This window comes from Lepisosteus oculatus, chromosome 10 (genome assembly GCF_040954835.1).
Source record: "Lepisosteus oculatus isolate fLepOcu1 chromosome 10, fLepOcu1.hap2, whole genome shotgun sequence".
Taxonomy (NCBI): domain Eukaryota; kingdom Metazoa; phylum Chordata; class Actinopteri; order Semionotiformes; family Lepisosteidae; genus Lepisosteus; species Lepisosteus oculatus.
In genome coordinates, this window is record NC_090705.1 from 29,035,276 (window position 1) to 29,056,292 (window position 21,017).

The following is a 21,017-nucleotide window of genomic DNA, read 5'->3' on the forward strand; positions in this document are numbered from 1 at the left end:
ATGATTAGAATAGGCCCCATTAGAGGACTACTCTGAGACACAGGAGCTTGACCATATGTCACGACCGACATCCCTCCCTAGAGGGCACTCCACTGCTCTCATTATTGTTCGTGTCATTTAGCTCTCCAGGTATACCCTTTTAGTGTTATTATTTAAATACCATCTCCTCCAGTCCTCGTGGCTAATCATTAGGGTAAGATGTCGCGAGGCCCGCCTAACACCAAGAAACCCTACGTCCGTCTCCTGAGGGCATAGGCCTCATCCCCAACACCTCCCGTTTCCTGAGCCCGGGGTCTGGAGGATCGCGCCCCGTCACCCTTGGACCTCCATGTTTCGTTTGTCTGTGTGCTCCCCCCTTCCGGGGATTTTAACTTTGTCGCGTTCCAGGATGGATTTCCAGTTTATGGACTTTCGGACCGTGCTTTGACCTGCCCTTGGACCCGTTTGGATTTGGATGCCGTTTTGTCTTCCCCGTACACTGTCTCACGGACTGTCACTATTATTTTGTGCACCATTAAACCCTTGTGTGTTCCTTTTTACCACGCCTCCTGTTTTCTCCAGCTCTTACCGCATCGCATGGGGTCTTCTACAAGATCGGACACGGATTCCAGTCCGTGTCTGTTACACCATAGACTGAATATAATGTCTACTTGTGAAAAAGATACTGGCTGGATCCACAGTGAATGTACTGTATATCCACATTCCATAATTGCAATTTTTCAGGCTACGAGATAAGAAAACTACTGCTTTTAGTGGATCAGTTATAATTAATAAATGCACTGTTCGTTTGGGATCATGTTAGCTCCATTACACTACTGTAGTCAGTCAAATTTATAGTATGAATCATCAGATAACTAAGAGAAATAAAAATTTAACCTGCTTACAGATTACAGATTAAAGAACAATATATTATTCATACAACTTGTAAAGCAAGGTATTTGCAACCTCAAGACAAAGTTGGGCCTTGAAATCCAAGGAAACAATAATAAAAAATCAAGATATATTTTCTGTAGGTCTTTCTATGTGTTTATATTTATATAAAATATTGTTAACATGTTTGCACAATGTGTATTTACCTTTTCTGATCAATTTTCTTTGGAATCCAGTATTCTGCAGGATGTATACTATTTTGGTACAGTATGACTCATTTATGACTATATTTATTTTAAGTGTGTTTATTAGGCAAAATGCACAGAAAGAAGAACTGAGAATCTCGTGCAACAGCTCATTTCCTGTGCTGGTTTAGTAAATCTTTGTGAAAGTTAGCATGTATCTAATTTTTCAACCATTTTTTCTTCTCAAATATTTATGCATTTACTGATGGGTCCATTGAGGGGTAACGTAGAAGACAGCAGTGAAAGAGTCAACTTGCAGTGTGAAAATCAGTTAGATTGTCGATTGCAATCGATGAGCACTTTCACTATTATTTGTGATAATCCAATGTGAGAATGCGAGAAGCACACTGTCTTCCACTGTCAGTGCACTCAAAAGCCTGGAATGTTGGGACAAGAGGAAACATAACCCTATTCCTCTTCTGTCTCTTCTGTAGGCGATGATTGGCCCTCTCCTCCTCAGCTAACTGCCCTCCTTGATGGCATGGGGTCCGCCAAGTGGATCATTCTATAGCTGCAGTTTCAAGAGTTGCAGGGTTTATCCCTTGCTTCTTTACCTGGAATTTCAGTTGGTCCTCTAGCCACCTTTGTTGTCCTCCTGCAGAACTGTGACCCAGCTGTAACTGGCCGAACAGTATTTAGTGATTGAGGTGTTCCTCCGTCATCCAAATGACGTGACCAAGCCATTGACGTTGGTGCTTTACGATGGTGGCCTCAAAACACCTACAGCTGGTTCTCTGTAGGATTTCTATGCAGTATGAGTCACACAGTCGTGCCAGGTCAATTAAAAAAAACACTTGAGACAGTTTATGTGAAAGGACTCTAACTGTTTGAGATGTCGGCTGTGGTGTCCTATGTGCCATAGCTGATATCCAGAAGTCCTTATGTTCCATGTGATAGGAAAGATTTCTGCTGTGAAGTTAAGGACTGCTAGGCGGAATGTCCCGATAGGTGCGGCAGCCTATCCAGAAAAGTTTGAGTGAACAATGTCCAGGCCACCTTTTCTAGTCCTTCCCCATGCTGGGGTGAGAAATGTGATCCCTAAATAGGGCTGCTCAGATACACAGGGGTCTGCTAGGAGCAGTAGCTACTCAAATCCCAGCTTCTGACAACCAATAGCTTTGTGCTGCTAGCGTGCAGGTCTCTGAGTTGGGGGATTTCCAGATCATTCAATCCTGACCCTGTCAACAGACACCCCATCGCCAGTAGACTTTAGTAATGATAGGAATCCAGGTGAGAGCTCACTAAATGGCAGTTGTGGATACCACTGAAAAATTACCTCTGTCACACACACAAATACCAACATTTTTTTATGGAGTCTTAGGCCATTAATCTCACAGACTCTTAAAGCATTTCTGTGATGGAAAAAATCGTTTAAGAAGAGCAGGTTTAAAGGTCAGACATCTTATTTAATATATTAGCTAACTCAGAAATTTAGCATTTCTGAATCACATGAAAAGCATCAAAGAGCAAATGTAGTTTCAAATTGAACCTCCTCTCATACAATAAAAAGCTTGTGTCTGCAGAAACAAGTAAGAAAGCACATGCACACAATTATAGTCTCTCATTTGTCTGAATTTCAATTTCAAAGCTACACTAAAGCTTCAAAAGTAACTCCATCATTCTGCCTATTAAGGGCAGGTTTTTGACCAAAACTCTGTGAAATGTTATTTCTGTTATTTATTATGGATCTGTTATTCTTATCCGTATTCACAGTATAAAGCTAAAGTATCTAATCAAAACTGTGATCCTTTATTCTGTATTCTACAGCTGACAGTGTTGATAATCTCTGTCACTTCAGACATACAGTGCCTTGCGAAAGTATTCGGCCCCCTTGAACTTTTCAACCTTTTGCCACATTTCAGGCTTCAAACATAAAGATATAAATTTTTTATTTTATGTGAAGAATCACCAACAAGTGGGGCACAATTGTGAAGTGGAACGAAATCTATTGGATTTTTGAAACTTTTTTAACTAATAAAAAAATGAAAAGTGGGGCGTGCAAAATTATTCGGCCCCCTTGCGTTTATACTTTGTAGAGCCACCTTTTGCTGCGATTACAGCTGCAAGTCGCTTGGGGTATGTCTCTATCAGTTTTGCACATCGAGAGACTGAAATTCTTGCCCATTCTTCCTTGCAAAACAGCTCGAGCTCAGTGAGGTTGGATGGAGAGCGTTTGTGAACAGCAGTTTTCAGCTCAGATTCTCGATTGGATTCAGGTCTGGACTTTGACTTGGCCATTCAAACACCTGGATACGTTTATTTGTGAACCATTCCTTTGTAGATTTTGCTGTATGTTTGGGATCATTGTCTTGTTGGAAGATAAATCTCCGTCCCAGTTTCAGGTCTTTTGCAGACTCCAACAGGTTTTCATCCAGAATGGTCCTGTATTTGGCTGCATCCATCTTCCCCTCAATTTTAACCATCTTCCCTGTCCCTGCTGAAGAAAAGCAGGCCCAAACCATGATGCTGCCACCACCATGTTTGACAGTGGGGATGGTGTGTTGAGGGTGATGAGCTGTGTTGCTTTTACGCCAAACATATCGTTTTGCATTGTGGCCAAAAAGTTCGATTTTGGTTTCATCTGACCAGAGCACCTTCTTCCACATGTTTGGGGTGTCTCCCAGGTGGCTTGTGGCAAACTTTAGACGAGACTTTTTATGGATATCTTTGAGAAATGGCTTTCTTCTTGCCACTCTTCCATAAAGGCCAGATTTGTGCAGTGTAAGACTGATTGTTGTCCTATGGACAGACTCTCCCACCTCAGCTGTAGTTCTCTGCAGTTCATCCAGAGTGATCATGGGCCTCTTGGCTGCATCTCTGATCAGTCTTCTCCTTGTCTGAGCTGAAAGTTTAGAGGGACGGCCAGGTCTTGGTAGATTTGCAGTGGTCTGATACTCCTTCCATTTCAAGATGATCGCTTGCACAGTGCTCCTTGGGATGTTTGAAGCTTGGGAAATCTTTTTGTATCCAAATCCGGCTTTAAACTTCTCCACAACAGTATTACGGACCTGCCTGGTGTGTTCCTTGGTCTTCATGATGCTCTCTGCGCTTTCAACAGAACCTTGAGACTATCACAGAGCAGGTGCATTTATACAGAGACTTGATTACACACAGGTGGATTCTATTTATCACCATCAGTCATTTAGGACAACATTGGATCATTCAGAGATCCTCGCTGAACTTCTGGAGTGAGTTTGCTGCACTGAAAGTAAAGGGGCCGAATAATTTTGCACGCCCCACTTTTCATTTTTTTATTAGTTAAAAAAGTTTCAAAAATCCAATAGATTTCGTTCCACTTCACAATTGTGTCCCACTTGTTGGTGATTCTTCACATAAAATAAAACATTTATATCTTTATGTTTGAAGCCTGAAATGTGGCAAAAGGTTGAAAAGTTCAAGGGAGCCGAATACTTTCGCAAGGCACTGTTAATTATTTAATTTCACAATCTTCCTTCTCCTGTTGAGATCTTGACTTTAAGCTGCTTGGGAAAACACAGGACATTACTAAGCTTATGTTCATCACTACAGTGCACATTACAGGCACTTTATAACCCATATACACCGAACATTTGATCTTTGCATGCATATCATGATCCAAAATTAAAAAATCTATAAAATGTATTGTAAACTTCATAGCTACTTTACAGAATACGCCTCCGCCCAGATATTCATACCTTGATTTTGGAAAATACCTTTTACCTAAACCCAACCAAAAGCTGCAAACAGCATTCACAAAGATGTTATCAATCAAACAACAATTATTAAACATTTTATAGGAAATTATAATTGCCTTTTGTAGAAGACAGAAGAGAAAGAGTCAATTACAGTGTGTAATGCTGGATTACAAGGTTGATGGGACCTAAAAATGACCTTCATCACAAGCATAGAAACACAGCACAAAAGTGTGATCTTAAGGGACTTTCCTTGAAATTCAAAGAAAAGTATCATATTTAGTACTTCACTAATACTTTGTGGTTTACATTCTCTATTTCTATGACCACATCTTTCGAGCAGTAGTTTTTACTAAAAGCAAATTTAGATTTGGATAAGGTTCTTTCCTTCAACAAATTAATAAGAGTTACAAAATAATACACATGGTTTTACATAGTACCTTTAAAAGAAATCATTGAAATCATCCCTAACCTTTTAGAGGCTCTCTAAGGTCACCACTGCTGTCCTTTCAATTTGTATGATGTATGATGTTATTACCACTACTGTTCTGTTAGAGGAGTAAAACTCAAAGTCATATTTTAAAATTGGTATTATAAAATATGAAAGTTATAGAGGGGGAACTGTTTCAGTCTATATGCACTCCCATCTCAAAACTAATTGAAAAACTTTTCCATTCCACAGACAGATTTGAAGCTCTGTTGTATGGTGCACATTTAGCCTTTTGTGCTACATTCATAAAGACATGCCAGAGGTTGTCCCATTATAAAAACATCTGTGAAGCCAATTCAAACAAAACTTGGAACTGTACTCTGGAGAAATACTATGTGTTAATGCAAAATCCTCTCACTAGGCAAGGAAAAGTACTTTTAGCTCTGCAAATGACTGATAACTGATTTGAAGTGATGATGGACTTATTTAATTAAAGCCGTAAAATGTGATTTCCTAGTTGTAATTTTCAGTTTCATCTTCCTGTTGCCTAATACGTTTTTAGGGTGTAAAAAAGAATCTTAGGAGAAAATTATTTCTTAGAACAGGTTTTAAAGTTTGAAAAGACTGTTAAATAAATGCAAGGAATTACTAACTTTAAAAAACATACCTTTTCTGGACTGTGTTTGATCAGTCAGTTTAACTTCTCCACCTTCCCCTTTCTCCTTGTTGTTGTTGTGGATGACAGCATGAGACTTGGTGACATCATCTGTCACCTTATGCTGGCTGGAGTCATCAACTGGGTGACCTTCTGGTCCACCTGAGGGGGGATGGGAAGAATCCTCCTTACATTCTCCCACTGAGCCATTGCCCCCACTGTTCACTGCTTCAGTCTCCCCCTTGTCTTCCCTCGATGGAGGAGGGGAGCCCTTGCTCTGCTGAACTTCACAACTCTTTCTCCCCTGGATACTGTCACTGGCAATCTCTCCCAGCTCTTGCTCTTCTCCACAGGTTTTATCTTCCTCTGGCATAGCCTCAGAGTCTGGGCTGCCATTTTGTCGATTATCTGCTGTTTCCCATACAGGACTTGAATGAAGCGATGGTGATTGCTCCCGAGAGTCCTCCTGGTCACTGGAATTCAATGGTGAGCCACATTGTTGGATAAATCCCACAAATATCACTCCTTGTTCTGCAGAATCTTGGATCTAGGGATTTTAAAAGACATATGTGAAATCAATGTTCACTCATTTTATTAAAACCAAAATATAATACTGGTTACTCAAGAACATTATAATAATAGTAGTAATAATAATAATAATAATAATAATAATAATAATAATAATTGCTTACACTTATATAGTGCTTTTCTGGACACTCCACTCAAAGCGCTTTACAGGTAATGGGGGCTCCCCTCCACCACCACCAATGTGCAGCATCCACCTGGATGATGCGACGGCAGCCATAGTGCGCCAGAACGCTCACCACACATTAGCTATTAGTGGGGAGGAGAGCAGAGTAATGTAGCCAGTTCATAGAGGGGGATTATTAGGAGGCCATGATTGGTAAAGGCCAATGGGAAATTTGGCCAGGACGCCAGGGTTACACCCCTACTCTGTTCGAGAAACCCCCTGAAATTTTTAATGACTACAGAGAGTCAGTACCTCGGATTTCCGTCTCATCCGAAGGATGGCGCCTGTTTACAGTATAGTGTTCCCGTCACTATACTGGGGCATTAGGACCCACATGGACCGCAGGGTAAGCGCCCCCTGCTGGCCCCACTAACACCTCTTCCAGCAGCAACCTTAGTTTTTCCCTGGAGGTCTCACATCCAGGTACTGACCAGGCTCACACCTGCTTAGCTTCAGTGGGTTGCCAGTTGTGAGTTGCAGGGTGATATGGCTACTGGCATACATGAGATAATTATTTGTTTTTATTTTTATATTCTCTCTGAAATCATTTAAGATTCTCACTCATTCAGTGCATACCAGAGATTGTAGCACTGTTTGACACAAGGGACACTATTAGCACCTCTTAATTATTTCAAAACAAAAGGATTAATGGGGCATTGTTAACTACTTCATTATGTTTCTCAGCAACTGTTCAAAACCAACAGCTGTGAACATTTTAGTCTCTCCTGAAACAATGTTATTGATGACAAAGAGAAAGAGATAAAGAGACCTGTCATACTGGGTTATTATTTTTAAGTTATCAAGTACAGTTTATGTGCATTTAAATCAATCTTCAATAAGTCTTTTATTCAGATTCAGTCTCAAAATATGCCGTTAATGAATACCGTCTTTTTGGTTGTAATGAATTGCTCCGTTGAATTCTTGCCGCTGACATTAAAGCACCAATAAAACAAATGTCAAAGGCATGTTTAATACTGAAAGATTGATTTAACTTTTCAACACATTAATATTAGTTATAGAAATCCTAGCATAACAGCTCATGCCATTATATGTTCATACAAAATGAAATGACAGTTTTTAAGGTGAATCTGGAAGTGCAGGGAAACTTTATTTTTCACAGAATAGGATTATTTTAGCATTTTTATTGCAACAATCTCATTTTGGAACGAATAACAATGTGACAAAATACTTTAATAATAATATAATAATTGCTTACACTTATATAGTGCTTTTATGGACACTCCACTCAAAGCGATTTACAGGTAATGGGGACTCTGCTCCACCACCACCAGTGTGCACCATCCACCCGGATGATGATAGTGTTGATAGTACGCCAGTACTCTCACCACACACTAGCTCTCAGTGGGGAGGAGAACAGAGTGATGAAGCCAGTTCATAGATGGGGATTATTAGGAGGCCATGATTGGTAATGGCCAATGAGAAAATTTGGCCAGGATGTCGGGGTTACACCCCTACTCTTTTCGAGAAACACCCTGGGATTTTTAATGACCACACAGAGTCAGGTCCTCAGTTTTACGTCACATCTGAAGAACGGCGCCTGTTTACAGTATAGTGTCCCCATCACTATACTGGGGCATTAGGATCTACACAGACCACAGGGTGAACACCCCCATGCTGGCCTCACTAACACCTCTTCCAGCAGCAACCTTAGATTTTCCTAAGAGGTCTCCCATCCAGGTACTGACCAGGCTCACACCTGCTTAGTTTCAGTGGGTTGCCTGTTATGAGTTGTTATGATAGGGCTGCTGCTGAAATAACTTGACATAATGAATGCATCCATGTAAGTTCTGTAACACTTCTAGAAAAATGGTCCAAAGACATACAGTACTGGTACAGTAGGTTAATTGGCTTCTGGGAAAGATGGCCATGGTGTGAGGGAGTGTGTTTGTGTGTCTGTTTGTGCCCTGCAATGGACTGGCATCCCGTCCAGGGTGTATCCTGCCCTGCACCTGCTGCTTGCTGGGATAGGCACTGGTTCCCCCGCGACCCTGTATTTGATGAAGTTTTTAGATAAAGGATTGATTGATGGATGTTGTGTTGTCTGAGTGTCACAAAAAAGCTTTTCCTACAAATCCTAATTTAAAGTTAAATGTTTTTGCTATCCAACACTTTTATTTTGAAAGTAAAAAAAATATTCAGAAATGAATTTAAAACATATAGAAGAATTAAAATCCCCTTACTTTTTCTGAAGCAAATAAAAGAAAATTGTTACAGTTTTAATTGAACCATTCTATAGCTGACGTCATTTGATCAGAACTTATATGCGCCTGGGTTAAGAGAATGCATAAAAGAAATAGCATCCATTCATTACAAGTCATTACAATATTCTAGTTATTATTACTTAAGTAGTTTACTTGTGTAATGCTTTCATTTGTATCCATTTACTATTAGTGAATCAATTTTTGTCACAATATCACAAGTAGATTGACTAAAGTTTTTTAGTTGTTTTCTTTTTAGCATGTAATTTACTTCACCCAGTTTTAAAATATTATTATGTAATTATAAACCATATTGGTTAAAACGTACTGTATAGTACATTAAAAATAGCTGGATGAATAAGAATGCTGTATTTGCTTGCTTTTTATTTGCCACAACAGGAAGCACATTTGAGTTACATGGTAACACTTTGATAAGACTGCTGCACTGATTATCATTTCTCTGGTCCACAGATTCTGGCAAAAAATAATTATAGCATTGTACTTCATGCCAGAACATATGATGTGGCATAGGACTTCCAAGATGTCTGGAAATGGTACTGTATTTCGCTACCTAATAGGGGAAGTAAATAAAACACTTTGACTTTTACATTATTTTCCTACAGAATGAATATATATACAGTATGCAAAGGAACAAATAATAGGTTTATTCCATGCTTAAAAAAGAAGAAGGTGTGAGCTGAAGAAGTATATACAGTATATTAGCCTTCAATGCAGTAGGACTTACAGCATAACAGAAACTAATGACTAATTTTAGTATAACCCTTTGTGTAAGTGCATCATGCTCTTTCACACCATTAAAAATAGAAAAGTACAAACATTTACAACTGAGAATATGAAAATACATTCTAGACTTTCTAATTATATTGTTACTGTACTGTTGTGTAATATTATAATTATTACTATTACAAATAATCAACATTTTCAATCTCAATAAATCTATAATCACCATGACAGATTTACTAGAAATTACACTTTTATGCTTTGATTAAGTTTCAAAACTAAAGTACATTGAATGACATGGGAGGCAATTAGTTCCATCATCACCTGGGAAGAAGGATTTTTCTTGTCAATCACCAAAGTTTTAGTGTTATTGAATACTGTATAGTATGGCCTTATGGCCTTTTTGTATGTACATAACCAATCATTTTAGTCACCTTAGTCATGGAAAAGAAGTTCTGAACACATCATTTTTAAAATGTGGCATGTATGCGCCTTTCCAATGGTCAGAGGAATATACATGACTTGCACATTCTGTGTTACTTTCTAATGAGAATGACAGGATCAGCTAGAGTTTCTAAACTACATAAAAACCTGTACTGTATTTGTTGGGTTTAAAATTTGGAAAAGCCAGATTTTCCTACCATTTTGTAAGAATGTGACACAGCACGGACAGACATGTTTACGCATGTATACAAATGTATACACTGGAACTTTGTATCTCAAAAGGAGAATCTAAATTCCTTTTTCAAACTTGTCATTAACAAATCATGTCTATGTGTGGCAGAACCTCAAATGGTCAAACTCATGTGATTTCAGTAGCACAGATATATTAAACAGTCCAGTAGATTTCTGCAATAACAGCCATATCAAGCAACATGCTGTCCGGTGGCATTAACTCCTGTTATCATGAAGTGCTTCGAGAGGCTTGTCATGGGGCACATTAAGGACACCATTCCAGACACACTGGACCCATACCAATTCGCCTACTGGCCCAACAGATCCACAGATGATGCAATCTCCATTGCCATACACACTGCCCTATCCCATCTGGATATAATAAACTTTCTGACAGGCAGACCCCAGGCAGTCAGGCTTGGAATCCACACCTCCGGCACACTAACTCTGAACACTGGGGTCCCCCAGGATTGTGTGCTTAGTCCATTGCTCTACTCCCATGACACCCACAACTGTTAGGCCAAACATGACACCAACTCCATCATTAAGTTTGCTGATGACACCACAGTTGTAGGTTTGATCACAGACAATGATGAGAGGGCCTACAGGAAAGAGGTCAATCTCCTTATAACATAGTGTAAAGACAACAACCTCACCCTCAACGTCAGCAAGGAGCTGATTGTTGATTTCAGAAAACTGTAAAACGGTCATGCCCCTATCCACATCAACGGGGCTGAAGTGGAAAGGGTGAGTAACTTCGAATTCCTTGACGTCCATATCACCGAGGACCTCACCTCACACCTGTCTGATCAAGAAAGTGCAACAGCACCTGTACTTCCTAAGATGGTCAGAGAAGGCTAAGATTTGTCTCCAGATCCTCACTAACTTTTACAGATGCACTACAAAAAGTATACTGACAGGTTGCATCACAGTGTGGTATGGTAACTGCAGTATTGCGAACCGGAAAGCCCTGCAGCGGGTGGTGAAAACTGCCCAGTCCATCACTGGGGTTGCTCTCCCATCCATCCAAGACATTTATGACAGACGGTGCTTAAGGAAAGCTCTAAGCATCATCAAAGACCCCACACACCCCAGCTACAGACTGTTTAACCCTCTACCATCTGAAAAACGGTACTGGAGCATCCGTGCCCAGACTACTAGACTCAAGAGACACCCCGCACTATCAAACTATTAAACTCCCAGCCTCTCTCACCCACGATCTGAACCCTTACAGTGCCTTCTCTCTTTATCAAAACTCAAACACACATTGAAATCTACCTCTACCTCACATGTCAAGAGGTTCACTCCCCATAATTTTCTACCCTTTATTTTATTCTGTTGATGTATGATTTTGCACAACTGATGTTGTTTTGCACATTATCTGTTGTTGTTTTGCACATTGCCTGTTGTCTCTGTCTTTATTTTCTAATACAATTGTACTGTTGTTTTTGGTACTACTGTACTTACCGTTTGAGAGCTAGCTAAATAGCATTTCGTTATATCATATACCTGTGTATGAGTATAATGACAATGAAGTCGAACTTTAAAGACAATGTAATTCAATAACTTAATTAGCAGCATTAGTGAGACATGAAGGAACAGATTTTCCTTCACATGTACTTACTGTTAACAAAGCCTAGAATAGGCTTAGTAGTGGTGTCTCAAAAAATAAATCTCTGGACATGAAGGCAATAGATGCATGTACAGTACATAAGACAGCCAGGCTACCTTCTTCCTCTAATCCTTGCATTTATGATTGTGTCAGCAATATAATGCAGTTTATTTTGTCGTTCAAATAGGATTGCTTTCTCCTGTTGTGACACATACTGTAGCCTACATGTCCAGTGTGTACACTGCAAAGCATTTTATGAGACATTCATATTTTCAGAGACAGCATGATCATCGAATAATTATCACACTACTAATAATGCATTCAGTATCTGTGTAAGAAAAAAACATTTGTAAACCTAAGCATAACAATGTAATACTGTAAACACAATATAATATTATACAGCATCATTATCACCTTGCAGCCTAATCTCATCAGATCTCCAAAGCTAAGCAAGGTTTATCCCTTCCCAGTGGACAAGAAATTCTAAAGCAATACCACAGTACAATGACAGGGAGCACTATGCTGTATCGGGTGTCATTATTGTGACATTAAAACAAGGTCATGATGCTTAACCATGATGGTGGTTAAAGAACACCTAGTACTGTTTGCAAGAACAGGGATATTATTCCTGATATCTTAGTTGAAATTATACTTTGAAAAAGCCAGTATAGTCTGATCTTCATAAATTTCTCCCTTAATTCAATTCGTTTTAATTTCACCACCTGTACTGATGTTTAGTTGGACTGTTGATGCCTAATGATTGTTGCTTTTCAACCAGGCAGGTGCTGTACTTCAGTGGTGAATGAAATAGATTCCCTTCAATACATCCATTGATTTGGGGACTTGTGGGATAAACATGTTTTACAATGTTACTGGTTAATTTCAGACAAGCACACACTTGATATCTGTGAATTTAACATTCACAAATCTTCTAATATGCTTATTCGTGATTTGATCTGGCCAACACAGCCTTGAATGAAAAAAAAGAGGGGAGAAGGAATAAACAGAGCTTTAAGCACAACTTTCAAATTAGCAGTGCTAAGAGACTAGTTCATGGGGGCAAATCTAACTACTGAATGAGCCTCTCCCTACAGCCTGCCCAAGTGCCCCCTACCGATCATCCGCATCTCATCGCGGTCTCGTTTTTAGATTGTAACAAACACTCCGGTTAAGTGTCAGCATGCTCTCTGACAGTTTTAGTGCTGATTTCATTTCAGTGGGGAATGCTAATCGTGGAGTTCATGTTCTTAATTTTAACTTTGTACATTTTTCATATCCTGGTCATTGTCAATGGAGGTAAGCTCCTGATTTTGAACTTGGTTTTACAGATATTAGTGTCATTACTATAAAGTTCTGCCCTTATTTGAACAGGTTTTTTTTCTATGGTTGGATTGTATTCCTACTTTGAAAAACACTCACTCTGTGTTTAGTGTTTGTAGGATAGTTTTATCTATGAAACACAGCATATGTAATCTGTGTCTCTCTAAATGCTGAAGGAGAGGAGAAACAAATATAGCAAGGCGATAAACAGTGCAAGTTATTCTTATTTTTACATGTACTGTAAGTACAGAAATAATTATATATACTGTACATGGTGTAGCTTTAGAGCCCTGGATTCAATTCCCTGGATGCAATCTGTGTGGTGTTTGTATGTTCTCATGGAAACATGGGTTTCCTCCGGGTGCTCCACGATCATTCAAGAAGTTCAAAGGCATATTGGTAGTTTAATTGGCTTCTGGGAAAACTGGCCCTGGTGTGAGCCTGTGCATGTTTATGTGTCTCTGTGTGCCCTGCGATGGACTGGTATACCATCCAGGGTGTATATCGTGCCTTGCACCAGTTGCTTGCTGGGATAAACTCCAGATCCCCAGATTAGTTGGCTCCCTCTAACTAATAGTTATTGTGTGCTTCAGCCAATCGCAGACTCGTAGTTTAATAGAGGCCAAAATATCACACAAAATCTGTTTTTCAATAAGGATCAGAATATGTAAATGTTTCACTTCTCATATTCAGATTAATGAGCTGAATGGATTTTAATGTTTAATGTGTTAGCACTGTCTTCTACCTTTTGAAGATATAACAGTTGTTCCATTGTCAGCTGGCATTTTGAAATGAAAATATTAGTATACTATGTCAAATACTATTCAAATGTTAATTTTCAAAGAATGTTAATATTGTTATGGAATTTTTTTCCATTATCCTTTTAATAAAATCCTGCAAGGCCCTGGAAATTGCTATTGCTCTTTGAGAAGATGCACACATAAATATTAATAGACACTGGGTTTGCTATTTAATTTGTATGAAAAATTGCAAGGAATACAATATCTGCACAGAAAACATTCATAAAAATGAATGGTTTACCATTTCTTAAAACCTGCAGTAATTGAAAATTGATAAAATAATCTTGGAAACAGTTATTAAAATGAAACTGAAGTCTTCAATTAAGCTATTTAATTTTAAAGATATATATGCATGTGAAGAATAAAATGTCTACTGTTATCAGTATTGAAACCACATAATGTAATTATACATACTACATTACATGATTTAAATTTAGCACTCAATGTTAGTACTCAACATTGCTTGATTTTTAATAGAGAGGCCTTTTATGAGAATTTTAAAATAAAATTGAATTTAGTCTATAACTGGTGGTTTTGACAATGCCATGCTTAATGTATTTCTTTTGATAACACAAATAGGATCTGGGAAAAAAATTACTTGAGTCAATAAATCATAAGTAAAACATATGCATTTGGACCTTTAATTCTAATTAGATCTTTTCTTTTCCCCATTGCCTTAGAGGTGTTATTAATAGCTGTATAGAATTCCCCTGCTATCAAGCAGGAGTAAATTTTATGTGCAAAGAATAAATGAACATACTATAGGGGATTTACTGAGCTGCCAAGCAAAACCTAATGACTCCATCAATGGGTTTCCATCAAGATGGGTTGGATTCTAACTTTGAAAAACAAATTCACTTGATTCTGCTTCAGCTAAAGCTCAAACTGAATGAATCATAAACATTCATTTATTATACACTTCAGTATCACAACTAAAGCAAATTATTAGACTCTGGGGACTTACTTTTTTCATATAGCCTTGTATTAATTCTGCCCCAGGAAGCTGATCAGAAGACAGGCACATATCCATTTCCAGTCTCTGGGGCTCATTGTTTAGTTGGCTATTTTCTGAACTGCAAAAACAGGAAGGCAGGAAAATCAGTTTCAGTATCGAGAGAAATAATAAGACATAGAATGCTGATTTTGAGAAATGAAAGCATAGTAGAAACAGTTGAAAATGCAAGGAATAATGAGGTGAAACATGACAGGCTCAACTTGATGGAACTTCAAATTGTTCCTAGGTCTTGAATCCTCGAGGACAAAATAATAACATCAACTATCTGAAAATACAATCTATATAATACAAATACATCTTTTACATTTAATTTGACATTTTCTAAAAAATAAACTATAAATGTGCTACTTAAAACTGGACAAGTTTGAAATCCCCAGCAGAGAGTACCTGAACTTATTTGTAATTACTATGTGGTATTGTATTTATAACATTTTTGTCATATAATCTATTTATATCACAGGCAAAAATCTAAATAGGAAATCTAATTCCATATAGAAAAAGGTTAATGTGGTAATTTCTCTCTATCCGATTTCTCATCCTGTTGAAGCAAAGTTTGTCCCTTATGGAGATGTTTGCAATAACACAGAAATTATAATACAAAGTATGATCCTGATATCAAATACCAAGCTAAACAATATAAATGTATAAATACATAAATGTATTTATTCTTTATTGCTCTGACCAGAACATAAATTCTAAATCTCAATATATACTGAGAGGCATTAAAAAACGAATACACCAAAACTAATTTCTTGAATTTTGTGCCTCTCAGTATAGATTTACACAACAGCAAAAAACTTGAAGAGGCAGATTTTTAAACATCGATATGTCCTACATAAAATTGACAAAATGTGGTAGCAACACTTTAAAAAATCAAAGATTGCTTGCGCCTGGTCAGAATAAAGGAAATGAAGAAACCAACTGACTGCTACACCGGATTTTCTTACATTCTACCTCAGGAAAATTTCAGTGATAGGGAATTTTGGTGGATTTTAGCATTTGCTTCTCTATCATACTCTGGTATACTATCATACACCACAGGAGAAAATGACACCACTTCATTTAGCAAGTAAACTTGTAACCCGACACTTCATATTCCTGTTGTGATCCAAAAATGTTATGCTTGCATTACCTTAGTAACATGATACAGACAAAAGATAATTATTGTGGAATCGTTTAGCCCTCTTGGGCACTTCTTTAAATACTTCCAACAGTACATGGCTAATTAGTTTTTTTTCCTAAGATCCTGACTAAATTTGAAAGATCTAAAACAGAACAGAAAACAACAATGTTCAGGGAGAGCCAAGTGTGAAACATAACAGCAAAGTTGATGTTACTCCACGGCAGATCAAAATAGCTCTTTATTTTTTAAGTGAATCAACCAGTGCTTATGAAGCCTTAGATGCAGGCTAAGCCAGGCTGAGAATACAAATCTGACTAGTGCCACTCTAGCGGGAAACCACTGTTGTAGATGTGTTAAAAGACTGCTGCCATTTCCTGATCAGATGGTTTCAGTTATAGTTGACAGTAGACAAACCATCTGCAGCTGGTCCTGATCTACAGTATAGCATGTGCAATAGGGTCAGAGTACAGCACACTTTTACAATGCTTGTCATGGTCAGGAATTTTAATTTTCTGTGAAAATCACATGATGATAATGCTTGCTTGACTTAAACTTTAAAGAATTCCTGTTAATTAAACTCTGCCCAGTCCATTTCTTTGCTTGAAAGCTCTTGCTATCTAAGACCTGCATCTCTCTGTCCTTCAGCACAGACTCAGTTTTCAAATAATCCATTTAAATGTTATATAAATTACACTTACAAATAAACATACGATAGCTTAAAAATGTGTGTTTTAAGTGTTTGGTTCTATTATTCCAGAATTATACATAAGAATTATTTAATTCTACCTTTAACTATTTAGATTTTAATGTTTCAATAATATATATATGCTGTATAATTAAGAAAGATATCAATAATAAAATGAAATAAACATTGTATTTCACAATGAACAGTAAAAAGATGAAATTGACACATTTTATTAATCTTTTTTGTCAGCATTTCCATGTTTATTTTTTTCTGATTTATTACAATAAATTCTGCATTTGAAAATTCTTAATTAAAATTATTCAAATTAACATGATTAATTACACTGTAGATTTCCGAAATCATAATGAATTAAATCAGTGGGATTTTATTAATTTGTTGAGAACATTTAAGTAAATGTCCCCATAGCAGTGATGTTATCTCCAACATGCCTTTAAAGTTAATTAATATTCATGGTTGACTCTTTAATTGAAATCCACTACCTGACCAAGGAAGTTCACAGAGACAAGTATATTTATTCTAGAATAAAAGAACCCCAATTAATGCACATGGAGGCCAATCATCTAATTGTTTCTTAAGGTTCTTTTGTAAAATTACTGTAAATTCATTTTGGTTTGGCAAAGAAAACTGCTTGAATACTTATGCAATTATGAGTTTCATGACTGCAAACTTTAAAAGCAACAAAAATGCACAAAGGTATCAATACTTTTCCAAAAAACTGTATGTCAAATAAAGTATTTTGGGCACCAAGACAAACTCTGTTTTGTTTTTGAACACTTAAATCTTCTATTCCCTATGTGCTCACATTGAAGAAACCAGCTTTCACCCTTCAATTTTATCTTCTGTATGACAGACAGGGAGATAAAGAAAGATTGCTTGACAGGAGCTGAGAGATGATGAGATCAGAGAAACGTTTTTTTTTTCAAGTCTAATCCCAAAGGACCTGCTTTTCCACCTCATGGCCTGTAAATTGCACAATAGTTGTGTTGTTACACATCCTATGAATGTGACTGCAGCTTCTCCAGGTCTTCTAATAAACTGAAATGTTACATTTGGGTTACATTTGAGAAGTGACTGCTTCTGATCAGGGCTAAGAATACTGCTCTAATTTTACGCATACCACAAACAAAATAGATTATAATGCGATTGTCATGAAAATCTCTCACAGGTAAACAAAGTTCTGTATAAGGTCAAACTGCTCTTACATCAATGATTTGATTGCGGTATAGTTAGAAAACTAGTAAAATTTGCAGATTATATAAAAAAGAATTACTGTTATAGAAAGTATTAGAAATAAGCCATAAGACTAACTTTGTTTCACTTAATTAGTAATCAAATAGGTAAGATGGCCTGAATTGCCTCCTATCATTTCTAAGTTTTCTCTTAAAGACATTTCCTTATTATCTTTTAAGGACGCATAAACAATATAGAATGATTGCAAGTCATTTCCCTTCCCTAATCTACCCCTGCAATCAGAAACAATATGTTATATATGCAATGTATATGTATATTAGCAAGAAATAGAAGAAAAAAAAACATTGGAAATGTTCTTATATTTACCCAAAAACATTAGCAGTAGAAGTAATGTCATAGGGAAACTAAAGAACATCCACTGAAGAATGGAGATTTTAAATATAAGCTCCCTACAATACCCCTCATCTCATGCTTTCCTGGAGAAATCCATATAGAGAAATTCTCCACTCAGTCCAGTCATGTGTTTAACTGAGGGGGGTACAGGAGTGATTGATCATGATCACGGGGAAAAACAGACCGTAAAGGCATATCAAGATGCACAGCATGCAAACCATATCTACTTGGTACACTACTAAACATATAAAGTAAACGACTCAGCTGTGTTTGTCACAGCTTCTTACAAAGGGAAAACTTCAAAGTGCAGATTTAAAATTTTAAAACTGGCTTTTACATTCATCATAAACACCTAAACACCTTTCGAGCTGCAAACCTCTAGCACCAACACCTGAGGACCAGAGAACTCTATGGTATGTGTTGGTACTGTGACAAAATGAGGTGTAATTGTCAGGGAGGTGGAACTTCTCATCAGGGAGATGAGGTTGCTAAGCAACCACAGCTACAAAGACTTGGTGAACTAACGAGTAACAGTTTGGGAGGCCTTATATTATCAGCAGTACACTTCCCTGCATCCACCTAGCTCAGGCTTCAGTAAGAGTAGTAAGAGTAGCTGGGCTGAAGCTGGGGAAGCGCAAATGTATCTGAGCCTACAGTATTTTGCTAGTGTTTGCATGGTGCTTCTTTCTGTCTGTATCTGCCCCATAAGTGGGCTCTTAGAAGGAGCAGGAAGACTCTTAGTAAAAGAGTCACTGAAGTGAAACTAGGCCTATTTATTTTGGCATTCACCACACTTTTTCAGTTATTATCAGTTCTTTATTGAAGCAGCTTCCAGTTGGTGGTATTTAAGGATTTCCTTGTATCAACTTGTATTAATAGCTCACAACAGATTTTGCCATAATATTTCATTGGGTACAAACTTTGACTTGGCCAATCTAAAATGTGCAATTTCATCTTCTCTTCTTTCATCATGTAGATCTGACTTTAAATTTAGGATCACCTTGCTGCAAGATCCACTTTTGGCTCGGCTTCAGCTAATGAATAGATAGCAAGACATTCTTCTAATTTCATATACACTGATTCTTAACAATAAGTTTTTTCTACTTCATACACCACCTTTCAAAAAACATTGAACTGGTAGATTTAAATCCCTTTAGCTATTTAAGACATGTTATGATTAAACAAGAATATTATAGTAAGAAACTGTAATTCACATAATTACAACTGCATCTAATATTTTAGATACCATAGATGAACTCTAGGTAGGTTAAGTGTTAATTTCAGGCGAAAAATGTGTATTGCTTTTTCAGTACTGTAGGTTTTTATCAATATTGTGTGTATAATCTAGTTATTTTGTTTTACTAAATAAATGAATTGAACACTTTGTCCACATTTTCATGGTTTTCTTTCATGTTGTCTCCAGTATGTGAGGAAAGAAAGTGAGGGGTTTTTACTTTCAGGAAAGGAAGAGGTTACCTGTCAGCCAGCTTGACAAGCACAGCTCTGTACAGCTGTGCATGCACAGTACCCTCTTCCACACCAGACGGGTGAATGAAGGCATGGACAGCTGCCAGAACAAAACCTTGTTGGTACAGGTCCTGCAGCTGGGCAGGGAGTTCACGCAGGGAGGGCAGGCAGAGTGCAGAGGACCCCGGGATGTCTGAAGAGAACAACAAAGACAGACAAAACTGTAGTCATGACTCACAGCGGGGACATTCTGCCTGTCTTTCCTCATATGTTTCTTACAAAGAAAAAACTCTGTATTGTGTCTTAAATCTTCGCTTTCCATGTCTGATGATTTTAAAACACAACTCGCAACCAGCTAAAAGGCACTTCTCTACCATCTATGCCAAGAACATCAAATCTTGATTCTGGAAGGTCAGTGTATCAGGTTTTCAAGGTCTCTTTAAAAAAACAACCATACCAGAAGAGGTGGTAGAAGCTGTTGAATTGGTCCCGCTAAGCCAAAAACCATTAGGTTCAGCTAGTTAAGACTTGAGTAAGAGTGAAAAACTACAGACACACAGGCCTTCCAAGATCTATGCAGACAGGTCTTAAGTCCTATTAAGGTATTTTTTGTGTGTTTATGAGTTGTAATCTTTCTTTTATCTGTCAGTGCTCATTGAGAAGAACACCCTACACATTGGTACAATGTGTGAAGATCACTTTAACTATCATAAACCGCAAAATATACCACACTAGAAGCAGCAGTACTCTGGTGGTATGTAGTTGACAGCATTGTTAAACAGTTTCATAATCGGTTAGGTTTGTGTGCAAGGCTTGGAAACTTGAAAGATACAGGAAAAAAGAAAACATAATAAGAACCACAAAAGAAGCAAAGAGGGGGAAGTTTTGTCATCATGGACCTACGAAACAGATCAGTAGAATATAATGCAACAACGTGCTTACTGAAACAATTTCTGATGCAATCGGTGACTTATTGCTTAAATCCAGAGTAGTTGGATTTTGCTATGGGAACTTGGCAAGTCGAAAAATGGCCCGAAAAGGCCACCTACAGTATGTGGCCTGTGACGTTTTTACCAGAATTAATGTGCCTTTCATACTTCATAGTGACTGCATGGTCCTGCAGCCCTATAGAG

The 21,017-nt window shown here is 37.7% G+C and overlaps 1 protein-coding gene across 1 annotated transcript in view; it reads right to left on the minus strand.

The window, feature by feature from the left end:
• The window catches only part of LOC102689272 (raftlin), an 84,487-nt gene that overhangs the window by 36,946 nt on the left and 26,524 nt on the right, over positions 1–21,017 (minus strand). Inside the window, exons 3-5 of the mRNA XM_069195064.1 lie at positions 19,894–20,077; positions 14,954–15,062; positions 5,884–6,418 (exon numbers count right to left, since the gene is read on the minus strand). Of these exons, the coding sequence (XP_069051165.1) occupies positions 5,884–6,418; positions 14,954–15,062; positions 19,894–20,077 (828 nt within the window). The remainder of the gene's footprint in view (positions 1–5,883; positions 6,419–14,953; positions 15,063–19,893; positions 20,078–21,017) is intronic.